The 13,821-nt window shown below is 36.1% G+C and overlaps 1 protein-coding gene across 1 annotated transcript; it reads left to right on the top strand.

The window, feature by feature from the left end:
- The first annotated feature begins 8,761 nt into the window (after positions 1-8,761).
- LOC124108264 (olfactory receptor 6C2-like) lies at positions 8,762-9,700 on the top strand. Its single transcript, XM_046466694.1, has one exon. It carries the CDS (start codon positions 8,762-8,764, stop codon positions 9,698-9,700), a length of 939 nt encoding a protein of 312 aa, XP_046322650.1.
- The last annotated feature ends 4,121 nt before the right edge of the window (positions 9,701-13,821 follow it).

Below are 13,821 nucleotides of genomic sequence, written 5' to 3'. Positions count from 1 at the left end.
AGACAATGAAGACAAAGTATTTCAACTGGAAAAGAACATAGACAGCTCAGCAAGACTGTTAAGAAACCATGAGTAGAACATCCAAGAAATATGGGATAACATCAAGAGACCAAACTTAAGAGTCATTGGGATACAGGAAGGGATAGAGTTTCAAACCAAAGGAATGAGCAATCTATTCAATGAAATAATACGAGAAAACTTCCCAGACTTGAAGAATGAGACAGAATCCCAAATCCTAGAAGCCTACAGGACGCCGAATGTGCAAAATCATAAGAGATCCACACCTAGACACATTATAATGAAGATGCCCAACATACAGAATAAGGAGAGAATTTTAAAAGCTACAAGAGAAAGGAAGCAGATTACATAGGGGTAAGCCAATCAGGATAACAGCTGATCTTTCAACACAGACTCTGAAAGCTAGAAGATCCTGGAATAACATATTTCAAACACTGAAAGAAAATGGGTTCCAACCAAGAATTGTGTATCCAGCGAAATTAAGCTTCAGGATGGAAGATGAAATTAAAACCTTCCACGATTAACAAAAGTTAAAACAATTTGCAGCTAGAAAACCATCTCTTCAAAACATCCTCGCCAAAACATTACAGGAAGAGGAAATGGAAAATAACAATGAAAACCAACAGTGGGAGGTAGGACAGTAAAGGGGGGGAAATAATCAAAGAGGAAAACAAACCATGTTTAGTAACATGAATAAACAAATATGGCTGGAAGAACAACCCATATCTCAATAATAACCCTACATGTTAATTGCTTAAACTCACCAATTAAGAGACACAGGCTAGTAGAATGGATCACAAAACAAGACCCAACAATATGCTGCCTACAGAAGATGCATTTGATAGGAAAAGACATACATAGGCTGAAGGTGAAAGGTTGGGAAAAATCATATCACTCATATGGACTTCAGAAACAAGCAGGAGTGTCCATACTCATATCAAATAAAATAAATTTCAAGCCAAAGTTAATCAAAAGGGATAAAAAGGGACACTACATACTGCTCAAGGGAACCATACACCAACAAGACATAACAATCATAAATATATATGCCCCAAACAATGGTGCAGCTATGTTCATCAAACAAACTCTTCTCAAGTTCAAGAGTCTAATAGACCACCATACAATAATCATGGGAGACTTCAACACACCTCTCTCACCAATAGACAGATCTTCCAAACAAAAGTTGAATAAGGAAACTATAGAACTCAATAACACTATTAATAACCTAGTCTTAATTGACATATATAGAATATACTACCCAACATCAAGCAGTTACACTTTTTTCTCAGCAGCACATGGATCCTTCTCAAAAATAGATCATATATTATGTCACAGGGCAACTCTTAGACAACATAAAGGAGTAGAGATAATACCATGCATCTTATCCGATCATAATGGAATGAAACTGAAAATCAACGATAAAAGAAGGAAGGAAAAATCATGCATCACTTGGAGAATGAACAATAGGTTACTGAATGATCAATGGGTTATAGAAGACATCAAGGAAGAAATTAAAAAATTCTTAGAGATAAATGAAAACACAGACACAACATATCGGAATCTATGGGACACAATCAAAGCAGTTTTAAGAGGGAAATTCATCGCCTGGAGGTCATTCCTCAAAAAAAGAAAAAAACCAACAAATAAATGAGCTCACACTTCATCTAAAAGCCCTAGAAAAGGAAGAGCAAAACAACAGCAAATGTAGCAGAAGGAAAGAAATAATTAAAATCAGAGCAGAAATCAACGAAACGGAAACAAAAGAAACTATTGAAAAAATTGACAAAACTAAAAGTTGGTTCTTCGAAAAAATAAATAAGATCGACAGACCCTTAGCCATGCTAACGAAGAGAAGAAGAGAGAGAACTCAAATTACTAACATACGGGATGAAAAAGGCAACATCACAACAGATACTACAGAAATACACAAGATAATTAAGAACTATTTTGAAAACCTATATTCCAATAAAATAGAAGATAGTGAAGACATCGATAAATTCCTTAAGTCATATGATTTCCCCAGACTGAGTCAGGAGGATACACACAATTTGAACAGACCAATATCAATGGATGAAATAGAAGAAGGAATCAAAAGACTACCAATCAAGAAAAGCCCAGGACCGGATTTGTATACAGCAGAGTTTTACAAAACTTTAAAGAAGAATTAATACCAATACTTTTCAAGTTATTTCAGGAAATAGAAAAAGAGGGAGCTCTTCCAAATTCATTCTATGAGGCCAACATCACCCTGATTCCGAAACCAGGCAAAGACACCTCAAAGAAAGAAAACTACAGACCAATATCTCTAATGAATCTAGGTGCAAAAATCCTCAATAAAATTCTGGCAAAACGGATACAAAAACATATCAAAAAAATTGTGCACCATGATCAAGTAGGATTCATCCCTGGGATGCAAGGATGGTTCAATATACGGAAATCAATAAATGTTATTCACCACATCAATAGACTTAAAAATAAGAACCATATGATCATCTCGATAGATGCAGAAAAAGCATTCGACAAAGTACAGCATCCCTTTATGTTCAAAACATTAGAAAAACTAGGGATAACAGGAACTTACCTCAACATTGTAAAAGCTATCTATGCTAAGCCTCAGGCTAGCATCATTCTGAATGGAGAAAAACTGAAGGCATTCCCTCTAAAATCTGGAACAAGACAGGGATGCCCTCTCTCTCCACTTCTGTTCAACATAGTTCTCAAAACACTATCCAGAGCAATTAGACAGATGAAAGAAATTAAAGGCATAAAATAGGAAAAGAAGAACTTAAATTATCACTATTTGCAGGTGACATGATTCTATACCTAGCAGACCCAAAAGGGTCTACAAAGAAACTATTAGAGCTAATAAATGAATTCAGCAAAGTGGCAGGATATAAAATCTACATGCATAAATCAAAGTCATTCCTATATATCAGCGACAAAACTTCTGAAACGGAAATGAGGAAAAACACCCCATTAACAATATTTTCAAAAACAATAAAATACTTGGGAATCAACCTAACAAAAGAGGTGAAAGATTTATACAATGAAAACTACAGAACCCTAAAGAGAGAAATAGAAGAAGATCTTAGAAGATGGAAAAATATACCCTGTTCATGGATAGGTAGAACCAAAATCATCAAAATGGCGATATTACCAAAAGTTCTCTATAGGTTTAATGCAATGCCAATCAAAATCCCAACGGCATTTCTTATAGAAATAGATAAAGCAATCATGAAATTCATATGGAAAAATAAAAGACCCAGAATAGCAAAAGCAACTCTAAGCAGGAAGTGTGAATCAGGTGGTATAGCGATACCAGATTACAAACTATATTACAGAGCAATAGTAAAAAAACAGCATGGTACTGGTACCAAAACAGGTGGGTGGACCAATGGTACAGAATAGAGGACACAGAGACTAATCCACAAAGTACAACAATCTTATATTTGATAAAGGGGCTAAAAGCATGCAATGGAGGAAGGATAGCATCTTCAACAAATGGTGTTGGGAAAACTGGAAATCAATATGCGACAAAATGAAACTGAATCCCCTCCTCTCGCCATGCACAAAAGTTAACTCAAAATGGATCAAGAAGGTTGATATCAAATCAGAGACTCTGCGTCTGATAGAAGAAAAAGTTGGCTCTGATCTACATATTGTGGGGTCAGGCTCCAAATTCCTTAATAGGACACCCATAGCACAAGAGTTAATAACAAGAATCAACAAATGGGACTTACTTAAACTAAAAAGTTTTTTCTCAGCAAGAGAAACAATAAGAGAGGTAAATAGGGAGCCTACATCATGGAAACAAATTTTTACTCCTCACACTTCAGATAGAGCCCTAATATCCAGAGTATACAAAGAACTCAAAAAATTAAACAATAAGATAACAAATAACCCAATCAACAAATGGGCCAAGGACCTGAACAGACACTTCTCAGAGGAGGACATACAATCAATCAACAAGTACATGAAAAAATGCTCAACATCTCTAGCAGTCAGAGAAATGCAAATCAAAACCACCCTAAGATACCATCTCACTCCAGTAAGACTGGCAGCCATTATGAAGTCAAACAACAACAAGTGCTGGCGAAGATGTGGGGAAAAGGGTACTCTTGTACATTGCGGGTGGGACTGCAAACTGGTGCGGCCAATTTGGAAAGCAGTATGGAGATTCCTGGGAAAGCTGGGAATGGAACCACCATTTGATGCAGCTATTGCCCTTCTTGGACTATTCCCTGAAGACCTTAAAAGAGCATACTACAGGGATACTGCCACATCAATGTTCATATCTGCACAATTCACAATACCTAGACTGTTGAACCAACCCAGATGCCCTTCAATAGATGAATGCATAAAAAAAATGTGGCATTTATACACAATGGAGTATTACGCAGCACTAAAAAATGACAAAATCATGGAATTTTCAGGGAAATGGTTGGCACTAGATCACATTATGTTAAGTGAAGCTATACAATCCCTAAAAAACAAATGCCAACTGTCTTCTATGATATAATGAGAGCAACTAAGAACAGAGCAGGGAGGAAGAGCAGGAAGAAAAGATTAACATTAAACAGAGACATGAGGTGGGAGGGAAAGGTAGAGAAAAAGGAAATTGCATGGAAATGGAAGGAGACCCTCATTGTTATACAAAATTACATATAAGAGGTTATGAGGGGAATGGGAAAAAAACAAGGAGAGAATTGAATTACAGTAGATGGGGTAGAGAGAGAAGCTGGGAGGGGAGGCATGGGGGGATAGTAGAGGATAGGAAAGGTAGCAGAATACAACAGTTACTAATATGGCATTATGTAAAAATGTGGATGTGTAACCGATGTGATTCTGCAATCTGTATTTGGGGTAAAAATGGGAGTTCATAACCCACTTGAATCTAATGTATGAAATATGATATGTCAAGAGCTTTGTAATGTTTTGAAAAACCAATAAAAAAATTATTGGAGAAAGGAGCTCATGTTGTGTTCCACAGAAGCAGATATTGGAGTGTAAGATAAACTTTTGTTCAAAACCTACACCACCCCTGTAAGCACACTGACTCGCAGTCCTCTGATCCTCAGTTTTCCTATCTGAAAACAGGACTTCTTAAATTTTTTTGAGTAGAAGATTTTTATTTTACATGACATTTAGGTCACAAATACATTACATATAATACAAATGAAGTACTAGGCAGGATTTAGTCCTGGGGGAAATACAGAGATCCAACAAAGTAATCAAAAGAGAATTGAAACGTTAAACTCTCCACGTCTCTGAGGACACTTCCCTATTGCTACATAAATTTTTACATTGTTGATTAGACTGCCACCAATTTGTGAATAACTTCTCAAACTGAGTCACCAAGGACTGACTTGTTTGCTCTGTTGTTCCCTGTGCACTGGTAGCAATATAAAGCAAAGGCTGCTATTACAGAATTTTCAGGGAAGCCTGCCTCCCTGACCAAGACCACATGAGCTCTCCAACAGACTAGAATTTTCGTTTTTGCTCTACATCACTATTTTTTTTCCTTGACCTAACAGAATCAATGGGTAATCTGGTATAAGGTGCCACTTTAGATGTGTGGAATAAAGAGAGGATAGAGACTGGTCTCATGATAGCAGGAGTGATGAAAATCTAGACAGGAACTGTCAATTGCCACACTTGCCTGAGGGTGAGTGTGTGTACATATGTGTGTCCACCCATACATGTGCTCATGTGGAAGCTGAGGGTGGGGACTGGGACAGGTGAAAATGAGGGGGCACAGAATACACATAAAGCTCCTCGACAGCTAATGCTCCTACACTGTGGTTCTGTCAAAGCCCTCTAATGAAGACAGGTCCAAAAAGTAAGTATATAATTAGTATGTAATTTTATGACATATTTTCCATATTCTGTAAACCAGGCAGAAGGTAAATAATCAGTTTTTAAATCTTATATTCAGTTCATTGAAGGGTATTCACAATTAATTCTATAAAAGTGTCATTCTAAAGAAAAATGAAATTAGAATTTTCCTTTGATGGCCAGTTTCTTCTTTATCCTGGCCATGAGTATCAGTTGAGGAGACTGTTTTATCTCTAGAAACATAGAAGACTACAGAAAAGACACTTCTACTCAGAAATATCTGCTAGTGTCATAGATATCAAATAATATCCATACTAGATATGATCTTAGAAGAAAATCCCCTTTTTATCCATCAAGTATTTAAGGCCTTTTGCCACGAATTTGGCTGATGCAGAATTCAAACTCTTCTAGAAGCTAAACTGTCCAATCTGTGAGAAGTCTTGGTCCCAAATGAAGACTAAATGAGATTTGTTTCAAACATAATAAACAAGTATCTAAAATATATTTTAAAATGCACTAGAAAGTTCATTTTAAAAAATAAAAATCACCAAAGTGACTAAGAAATACATGGGAGAGAACAGAAGAAGGGGAACAGAGGTAATTCAGTGGGAATAAATAAACCTCATCAATCACCTTGTATTTGCCAGGGGCCCTGATGGTACAATACCATCTCTCAGGTGAATTATTCCTCCCATGCAGTTTTCCTTCTTCTAAAATCATATCTGTGAATCCCGAGCCATGTGTCCAGGTTTTGGTGACACCTTGGTCTGCTAAAATTTGTACAGAGACTGTTGGATGTGGATTTATATAGGAAAATATGAATAGATACTAGTATAACTAAGAATAATTCTCAAGGAAGAAGCATGAAATAGATACTGTTTCAAATACAAAATTACATTTCTGCTATTACCTTCTGTTACCATGTCAATTAAAACGTGTTAATATGAAAGAGTATCTTCTACTAGTGACCTCAATCTTCTTTAGGGAGCAACGTTTTCATAGGTGAACCCATAGGTGAGTATCTGATATAATGCTCTATACATAACAAGTAATTATTGAATATTTATTTGAATGAATGAATGTTGATTGTTTTCTTGGACAGTAATAAATAAGAGAAACGTACAGTGTCTTTGATTCTCAAATGGACCACAAATACTGGGTGCAAGTGGGGCAGTTGTTTAAGCAATTTAAAACTTAGTTTCTTCCTCTTTTATAAAAAAATTTGCAGGGTTTTTTTCAATAAATTGTGAGCTATATCTAAATTTGAAAATCTAACAATCCCCGTATTAAGACATATTTTATAATGTCATATTTTATAACATGTTTTATAATTTTTAAGTTATTAAATACATATACTCTGTAGATAATGAATTTGTAAGATTTTCATTTACAAGTTGCATATCTGAAAACAGCTGCTTAAAATATAGAACTGCAATGAGGGTTTAAGTTTGGATACAAAGTGAAGTAGAATTCCCTGAGCCCATATCTAACGTGGTTCCTGAAAATATATCAATTTGAATACAAGGATGTTTGAAACTTCTGGGAAGTGCTGAAATGAACAGAGATAAAGGCCAAAGAGAAAGGTAGGGAACTTTATTATTTGTTTACAAAAGATGAGTTTGTAAGAGTCCATCTGTTCCTAGATGTTGCCTGAGCTAGTTACATTACCAAAAACCCAGAGAACATAAACAAGATTAGGAAGACAGTTGGTAAATTAGCAGGGAGAATGATTGGAATGAAACAGCAGGAATCATTCAAAAAAGAGGTCACAGACAGACTCAGGTGACTGAGTGGCACTAAGAAGACTGGGTGGACCAGGCTGCAAAGAAAGCAACACCACAGATCTCTCCTCCTGGGCTCTGTCCTTGACCAACACCACAGCAGGACTCAATCAGGTTCATGCTCAGGTTCCAGAAAATGGTTCTTTATACCACTTCAAAGGTTCAAAAAAAGACAATGCCTAAGAGTCTCAAAACTGTCTACAAATTCTTTTCACTACAGAAGAGAGAACAGTGGAGTAGAGGAAAGGGATCAAGGAAGAGGGAGGGGAAGGGGGAAGAAGGGTGGAATGAATCTGACACACTTTCCTATGTACATCTATGAATATACCCCAACCAATTGCATCTTCATGTATGTCCAGAAGGCATAAATATAAAAATTATCAATAAATAGAAGGGAAAGAGGAAGTAGTGAGGACTAAATCAGAGAAAATTACATTCCATGCTTGATAAATTTTATTAAAATGAACCCCAATACAATGTTTCACTAATACTGTGTACACTAAAATGAACTCATAAAAAGAAATACTTTTAATTCACAAAGTGTAAGAACAAAAAAGCTAAGGTACACCTTTATGTCCTAAATTTTTCACCTTATTTAGAGATAATTGAGCACAAAGAAAAAATTACTCTAAATTGAATATGCTGCTATTAAAATTCATTACAATAACATTAAATGATCAACATAAAATTCTAATTAACAGATCCTCCTTGAATTTCAAAATACAACATTACAGTATGGCAGGGGAAGACAAAGCAAGGTGAAGATAGGAGAAGAGCAGTCCAAAAGTGGCATAATTCTTCCAGAATAAGAACACATAGAGTATCACCTCCAGGCAATATTGTTAATAAACTGCATTCTGCACATATGATTTATGTTTTGTTTGGTTTTTATTTGATATTATTACTGATGCAGTACAAGCATAAGATCTATATTCAAAATTTTCTGTAGAAACTTCTTGTACGATACCAATGGTATGGGTGTGTTCAATATGGTAATTGTTATCAGATAAAGGAATACTAAGTGCACTGAGTTGTCTGGCTGGGATGACACCAGTCAGGCTCCAATGCTGGCTTCTTTTGACACCTCTCTTCAGGTCCACTCGCTTGTGACTTGGCACAAGGCAGGGATGAGAAATCATACAGCAATAACAACATTCATCCTGCTGGGATTGACGGATGATCCAAAACTACAAGTTCTAATTTTCATATTTTTGTTTCTCACTTACATGTTGAGTGTGGCTGGGAATCTCACCATTATCACACTTACACTTTTGGATTCTCATCTTAAAACTCCCATGTATTTTTTCCTCCGAAATTTCTCTTTCCTGGAAGTCTCATTCACCACTGTTTGTATTCCCAGATTCCTGTATACTATGACAACTGGTGACAACACTGTTACTTACAATGCTTGTTTCACCCAGGTATTTTTTGTTCTCCTCTTTGGAGCAACAGAATTTTTTCTCCTGGCTGCCATGTCCTATGACCGCTATGTGGCCATCTGTAAGCCCCTGCATTACACAACCATCATGAGCAACAGAGTCTGTGCTACACTTGTCCTCGGCTGTTGGTTTGCTGGCCTACTGATCATCCTCCCACCAGTTGGCTTAGGCCTCCAGCTGGAATTCTGTGACTCAAATGTGATTGATCATTTTGGCTGTGATGCATCTCCCCTTCTACAGATAACCTGCTCAGACACCGCGTTTTTAGAGACAATAGTCTTGACTTCTGCCATACTGACACTAATTATTACCTTGGTGTGTGTCACTCTCTCCTACACATACATCATCAAGACCATTCTAAAATTTCCTTCTGCCCAACAAAGGAAAAAGGCCTTTTCCACCTGCTCCTCCCACATGATTGTGGTTTCCATCACCTATGGCAGCTGCATCTTCATCTATGTCAAGCCTTCAGCAAAGGAAGGAGTGGCCATTAACAAGGTGGTGTTCATCCTCACTACTTCAGTTGCCCCTTTGCTTAACCCTTTCATCTATACACTTCGAAACAAACAAGTAAAAACAGCTTTCAAAGACACAGTAAAACGGATTGTATTTCTCTCAAAGAACTGAGAGCCTATTGTTGTTTGCTGAGGCTTACTTACATTTAAATCTGAATACCTGTGAGCACTGTTCATGAAAGTGACAAACATGGCTTCTTCTTATTTGGTAGACTCATCAAGCTAATGTTCTCCCTGGAACATTTTTCTCTTATAATCCAAAAACCAAAAAAATCAAACAATTTATTTTGGCTTCTTTTAAGTTTCCTTTATTCAGAATGGTTTCTTCAATAGTTGCATGCACCAGAGATTAGTCAAAGACCCAATGTCATAAAAAGGAAATGCAAAACAGAAGTTGCATCTCTGGCCACATGCCCTTCTTGTAATGTGGAATGGAAATATCCAGAGACCACTTCTCACATCTGTGAGACATAAACTCACAGAGAACAAGCTCTGAATTTAGAAGCATTATGACTAAATTTTGGTTGGGTAAGTTCTGTAACTATTCAGACTTTTAGCACCTCCTGATTCAAGAATGTTAGAGTTTAGGAATATTGATCGAGTTTTCAAAACAAGTTCATTATTTGGAAAGGATATTCTAAGATGTCAAAGATAAAATTAGAGTATGAAAAACATGGATGGATCTATAGAAGAGGGACAGAGAAGGAAAAACAAATATTAGTCATGCACATAATTAGAATTCTATTAACTGATAAACTCTCTTTTTATTGTTTTGTGCTTTATAATTATGAAAATAAACTTTTGTGCTTTTATAGTACATATGGAACAATTGTCTTTCTTTATCAAACATCAAATTATTCAACTACACTTTATAATTTGATCATACATATAAAATGTTCATATTATGGCCATAGTATGGCTATAATCTTCCTTCATACTTCAAAAATATTGAGAAAAAAATCAGACTATTGCCAAAGGGCATTCTTCTTTTTGCCTTTCTAAGACACCAACAAAACACAACCATGTGTCCTCTAGTTTCTCTTATGATCATTAATTTAAGTGTATATATATATATATATATATATAGTGTTAATAACTTCACCCACATTGTGAGTTTTTAGCAAGCAGAATTTATGTGCAGAATAATGGGCCCCTCCTGGAGCTGGCCTGCGCAGGCACAAGCCTCTGAGAAAGGATGGTCATGCTCGTGGCTGTGGTGACTCTAGTGATTACTTTAGTTCTGGTGACAGTTTCTTACACACACATCATCAGGACCATTCTGAGGATCCTCTCTTCCCAGCAAAGGAAAAAGGCCTTTTCCACTTGCTCTTCCCACATGATTGTCATCTACCTGTCTTATGGCAGCTGCATGTTTATGTGCATTAATCCCTCTATAAAAGAAGGAGATGCTTTCAACAAAGGAATAGCTGTACTCATTACTTCAGTCACCCCCATGTTGAATCCCTTCATTTATACACTAAGAAGTCAACAAGTAAAGCAATTCTTCAAAGACACTGTCAGAAAGATTGTGAAGTTTTCAGAAAAAAAAAGAACACCCTTCAATGAAAAATGTATTTGCACTTCATAAATATGTATTGAGAGTTTCCTAAATTTCAAGGGTTGAACTGGCTCTTGAAGATGAAAATACAGAAATCATATGTTCTAATGTACAAGGAATCTACAAATCTAGAATAGAGGTAAGGTATATAGACTCTACATTTTTGGATACATTTACAAAAAAGAAATGAAATTACATAGTAAGTGGTACTGGAGACAGGTGAATGATCCAGCAAAGAACAGAAAGACTTAGCTCTTCTTTACAAAAATGACTTCAAATTTAAGAAGCAAAACACTGCTTGTTAAGGAGAAGTGGTGAAGAATCTGGGGTGATGAAGAAGGCCAGATCATAAAGTATGTAATTGCAAACTGTGGGATTACGTGAGTGTCATGAGTCAGAGGAGTGTTAAGAAATGCCTTATAAGCCTGGTGCAGTGGTGCATACCTGTAGTCCCAGCAGCTCAGGAGGCTGAGACAGGACTGCGAGTTCAAAGCCAGCCTCAGCAAAAGCCAGGCACTAAGCAATTCAATGAGAGCCTGTCTCTAATAAAATACAAAATAGGGCTGGGGATGTGGCTCAGTGGTTGAGTGCCCCTGAGTTCAATCCTCAGTAACCAATGCCTCCCCCCCCCACAAAAAAAAGAAAAGAAAAAAGAAACTCCCTGTGGCCATTAGCATTGTGAGGCACTGACCTTGTTCCTCAGTCCCAGACACTGTGCTTCCATTAAAGTGTAATTTCATTTCTCTTCTTTATCATTTAGGTTTCAGTTATACCCATTGCAATCTCAATCCTTTTGTAATAGGAAAATGAAAGGAAAGAGTACACATTTAGTCCACTTCATTCAAATTAGAAAAAAAAACTCTCTAGATTTTGTCACCTTACGTACCCACTTTCTAGAGGTTAGGGTTAAAAGAGGCTCCTAGAGGAAGGTTGGAGGCCTCTCTGTTGGTGCCTCTCCTTGACAGAATGTATTGTTTATTTTCTTAGATGACATATTTTTAAGTTAATAGCAAGAGATTTTCTCTCTCTTTGATAGTTTCTGGTGATGATTTTATTTATATCCATTCATTATAAACATTAATGGGGTTCAGTGTCATATTTCAACTACATGCAAACACTGTACATGGATCTATTCCTTTATCCTATTATGGTTTTATTTTCATCCTTTTGTTTATATTGATTAGATACTAGAAAGCACAAATTTTGTGGTCTGCTCTATTCCATTAACTTCTTCAAATATACTGCTTTTGTTGCTAACATAAGCCACCCCAGATATCTATTCTGTGAAGTGAAAATAATATAAGGTATGGATTTAGTTTTATATCTAGAATATTCCAAATTATAAGCCAAAGAAAATAGCAGGAATAAACTACCATACAAAAAAAACTCAGCAAATTGATTCAGGGTAACAACTTAAATTTTAACAGGTACTGGTAGGACCTTGATTTCAATGGAAGGACATTTGTGTTTTTTTTTTAATCTGAGCATGTCTATGTAGTTTAATGATATCTAACACGTTGTGGGATGTTGTTTACTGTTTTAAGTACAAATGCAATATAAACCAGTATATTGATATACTTTATATGTGCTAACATGAGCATGGTGCTTCTCAAGCATTTAAGGTAAAAGCTGGATAATACTGATTATGAATACAAATTGTCAGACTCACAGAAATTATTGGAGCATGTATAGTATTTCTGAATAAAAGGTCTTGTATGGAAAGCCTCTGCAATTTTGAATGTCTAGTATTTAATTTGATTTTCAATTTATTCCAGATTCATTGAGGTACCTTTTAACTGATACAGAATATACTTAAACAGTCACACCTACATTATTAAGTTCCTCCACATCCAAATTTCTTCCAAAACCTGTGTAGTAAAGTAGAAGCAATGCCACACAGTGATTTAAAACACAGGCTTTAGTTCAAGTCTCAGACTCTCGACAATCTATCAGAATTACCTAGGGGTATTTTCTTGAAATTAATGAAGCTTATCTTTCTCAACTCTAAAATATGGATATTAACAGTGTCTGTTTTATAGGGTACTGGGAAGAACAGATATTAAATTGATTTCTTTAATATAACTAGGACTATAAAACGTTGGCCATTCTACTTGAAATGCTTCTGCAACAAGACACATATATTCTACTCCTCCTGTGTCTAATTCCATGCTTAGATAGCCAAACCAGTGAAATTCTTGCCTATATTCCAGATAAAGACATCAGAATAGTCAGCAATGAATCGTCAGAATTTGGTCAACATTAGCCAAATGTACACAGAATATCTGTGGGAGAGAGGAAATGTATGAATATGCTGGGAGAGAGTGGTAAGCACACCATGTAAGTCAAACCTTAAAATCACAAGGCAGGACATCACTATCTTCATAAAAATGTTCAAGGTCTACTAGTTAATATATACGTTCATTTTAACTCATTTCTGTAACTGGAGAGAGTCAGGAGTCTACTTAACTGGAGAGAGTCAGGAGTCTACTTTCAGTTTTCTGCATGTTGATATCCAATTCTCCCAGCACCTTTTAGGGAAAACTCTCTTAATTTGTCAAAAATCAGTTGGCTTAGAAGTATATATTTCTGTTTTCTTCTAGGCTATTTTGCTCCACTGGTCAATGTCCCTGTTTCTATGCCAACACTATGCCATTTTGATTACTACAGTTTTACAC

This window comes from Marmota monax, unplaced genomic scaffold (assembly GCF_021218885.2).
Source record: "Marmota monax isolate L192 unplaced genomic scaffold, Marmota_monax_Labrador192_F-V1.1 WCK01_AAM20220418_F8-fsc00151, whole genome shotgun sequence".
In the NCBI taxonomy this organism is placed as follows: domain Eukaryota; kingdom Metazoa; phylum Chordata; class Mammalia; order Rodentia; family Sciuridae; genus Marmota; species Marmota monax.
Note: the sequence above shows the minus strand (reverse complement) of the source record. Positions and strands in the feature narration are given on the sequence as shown.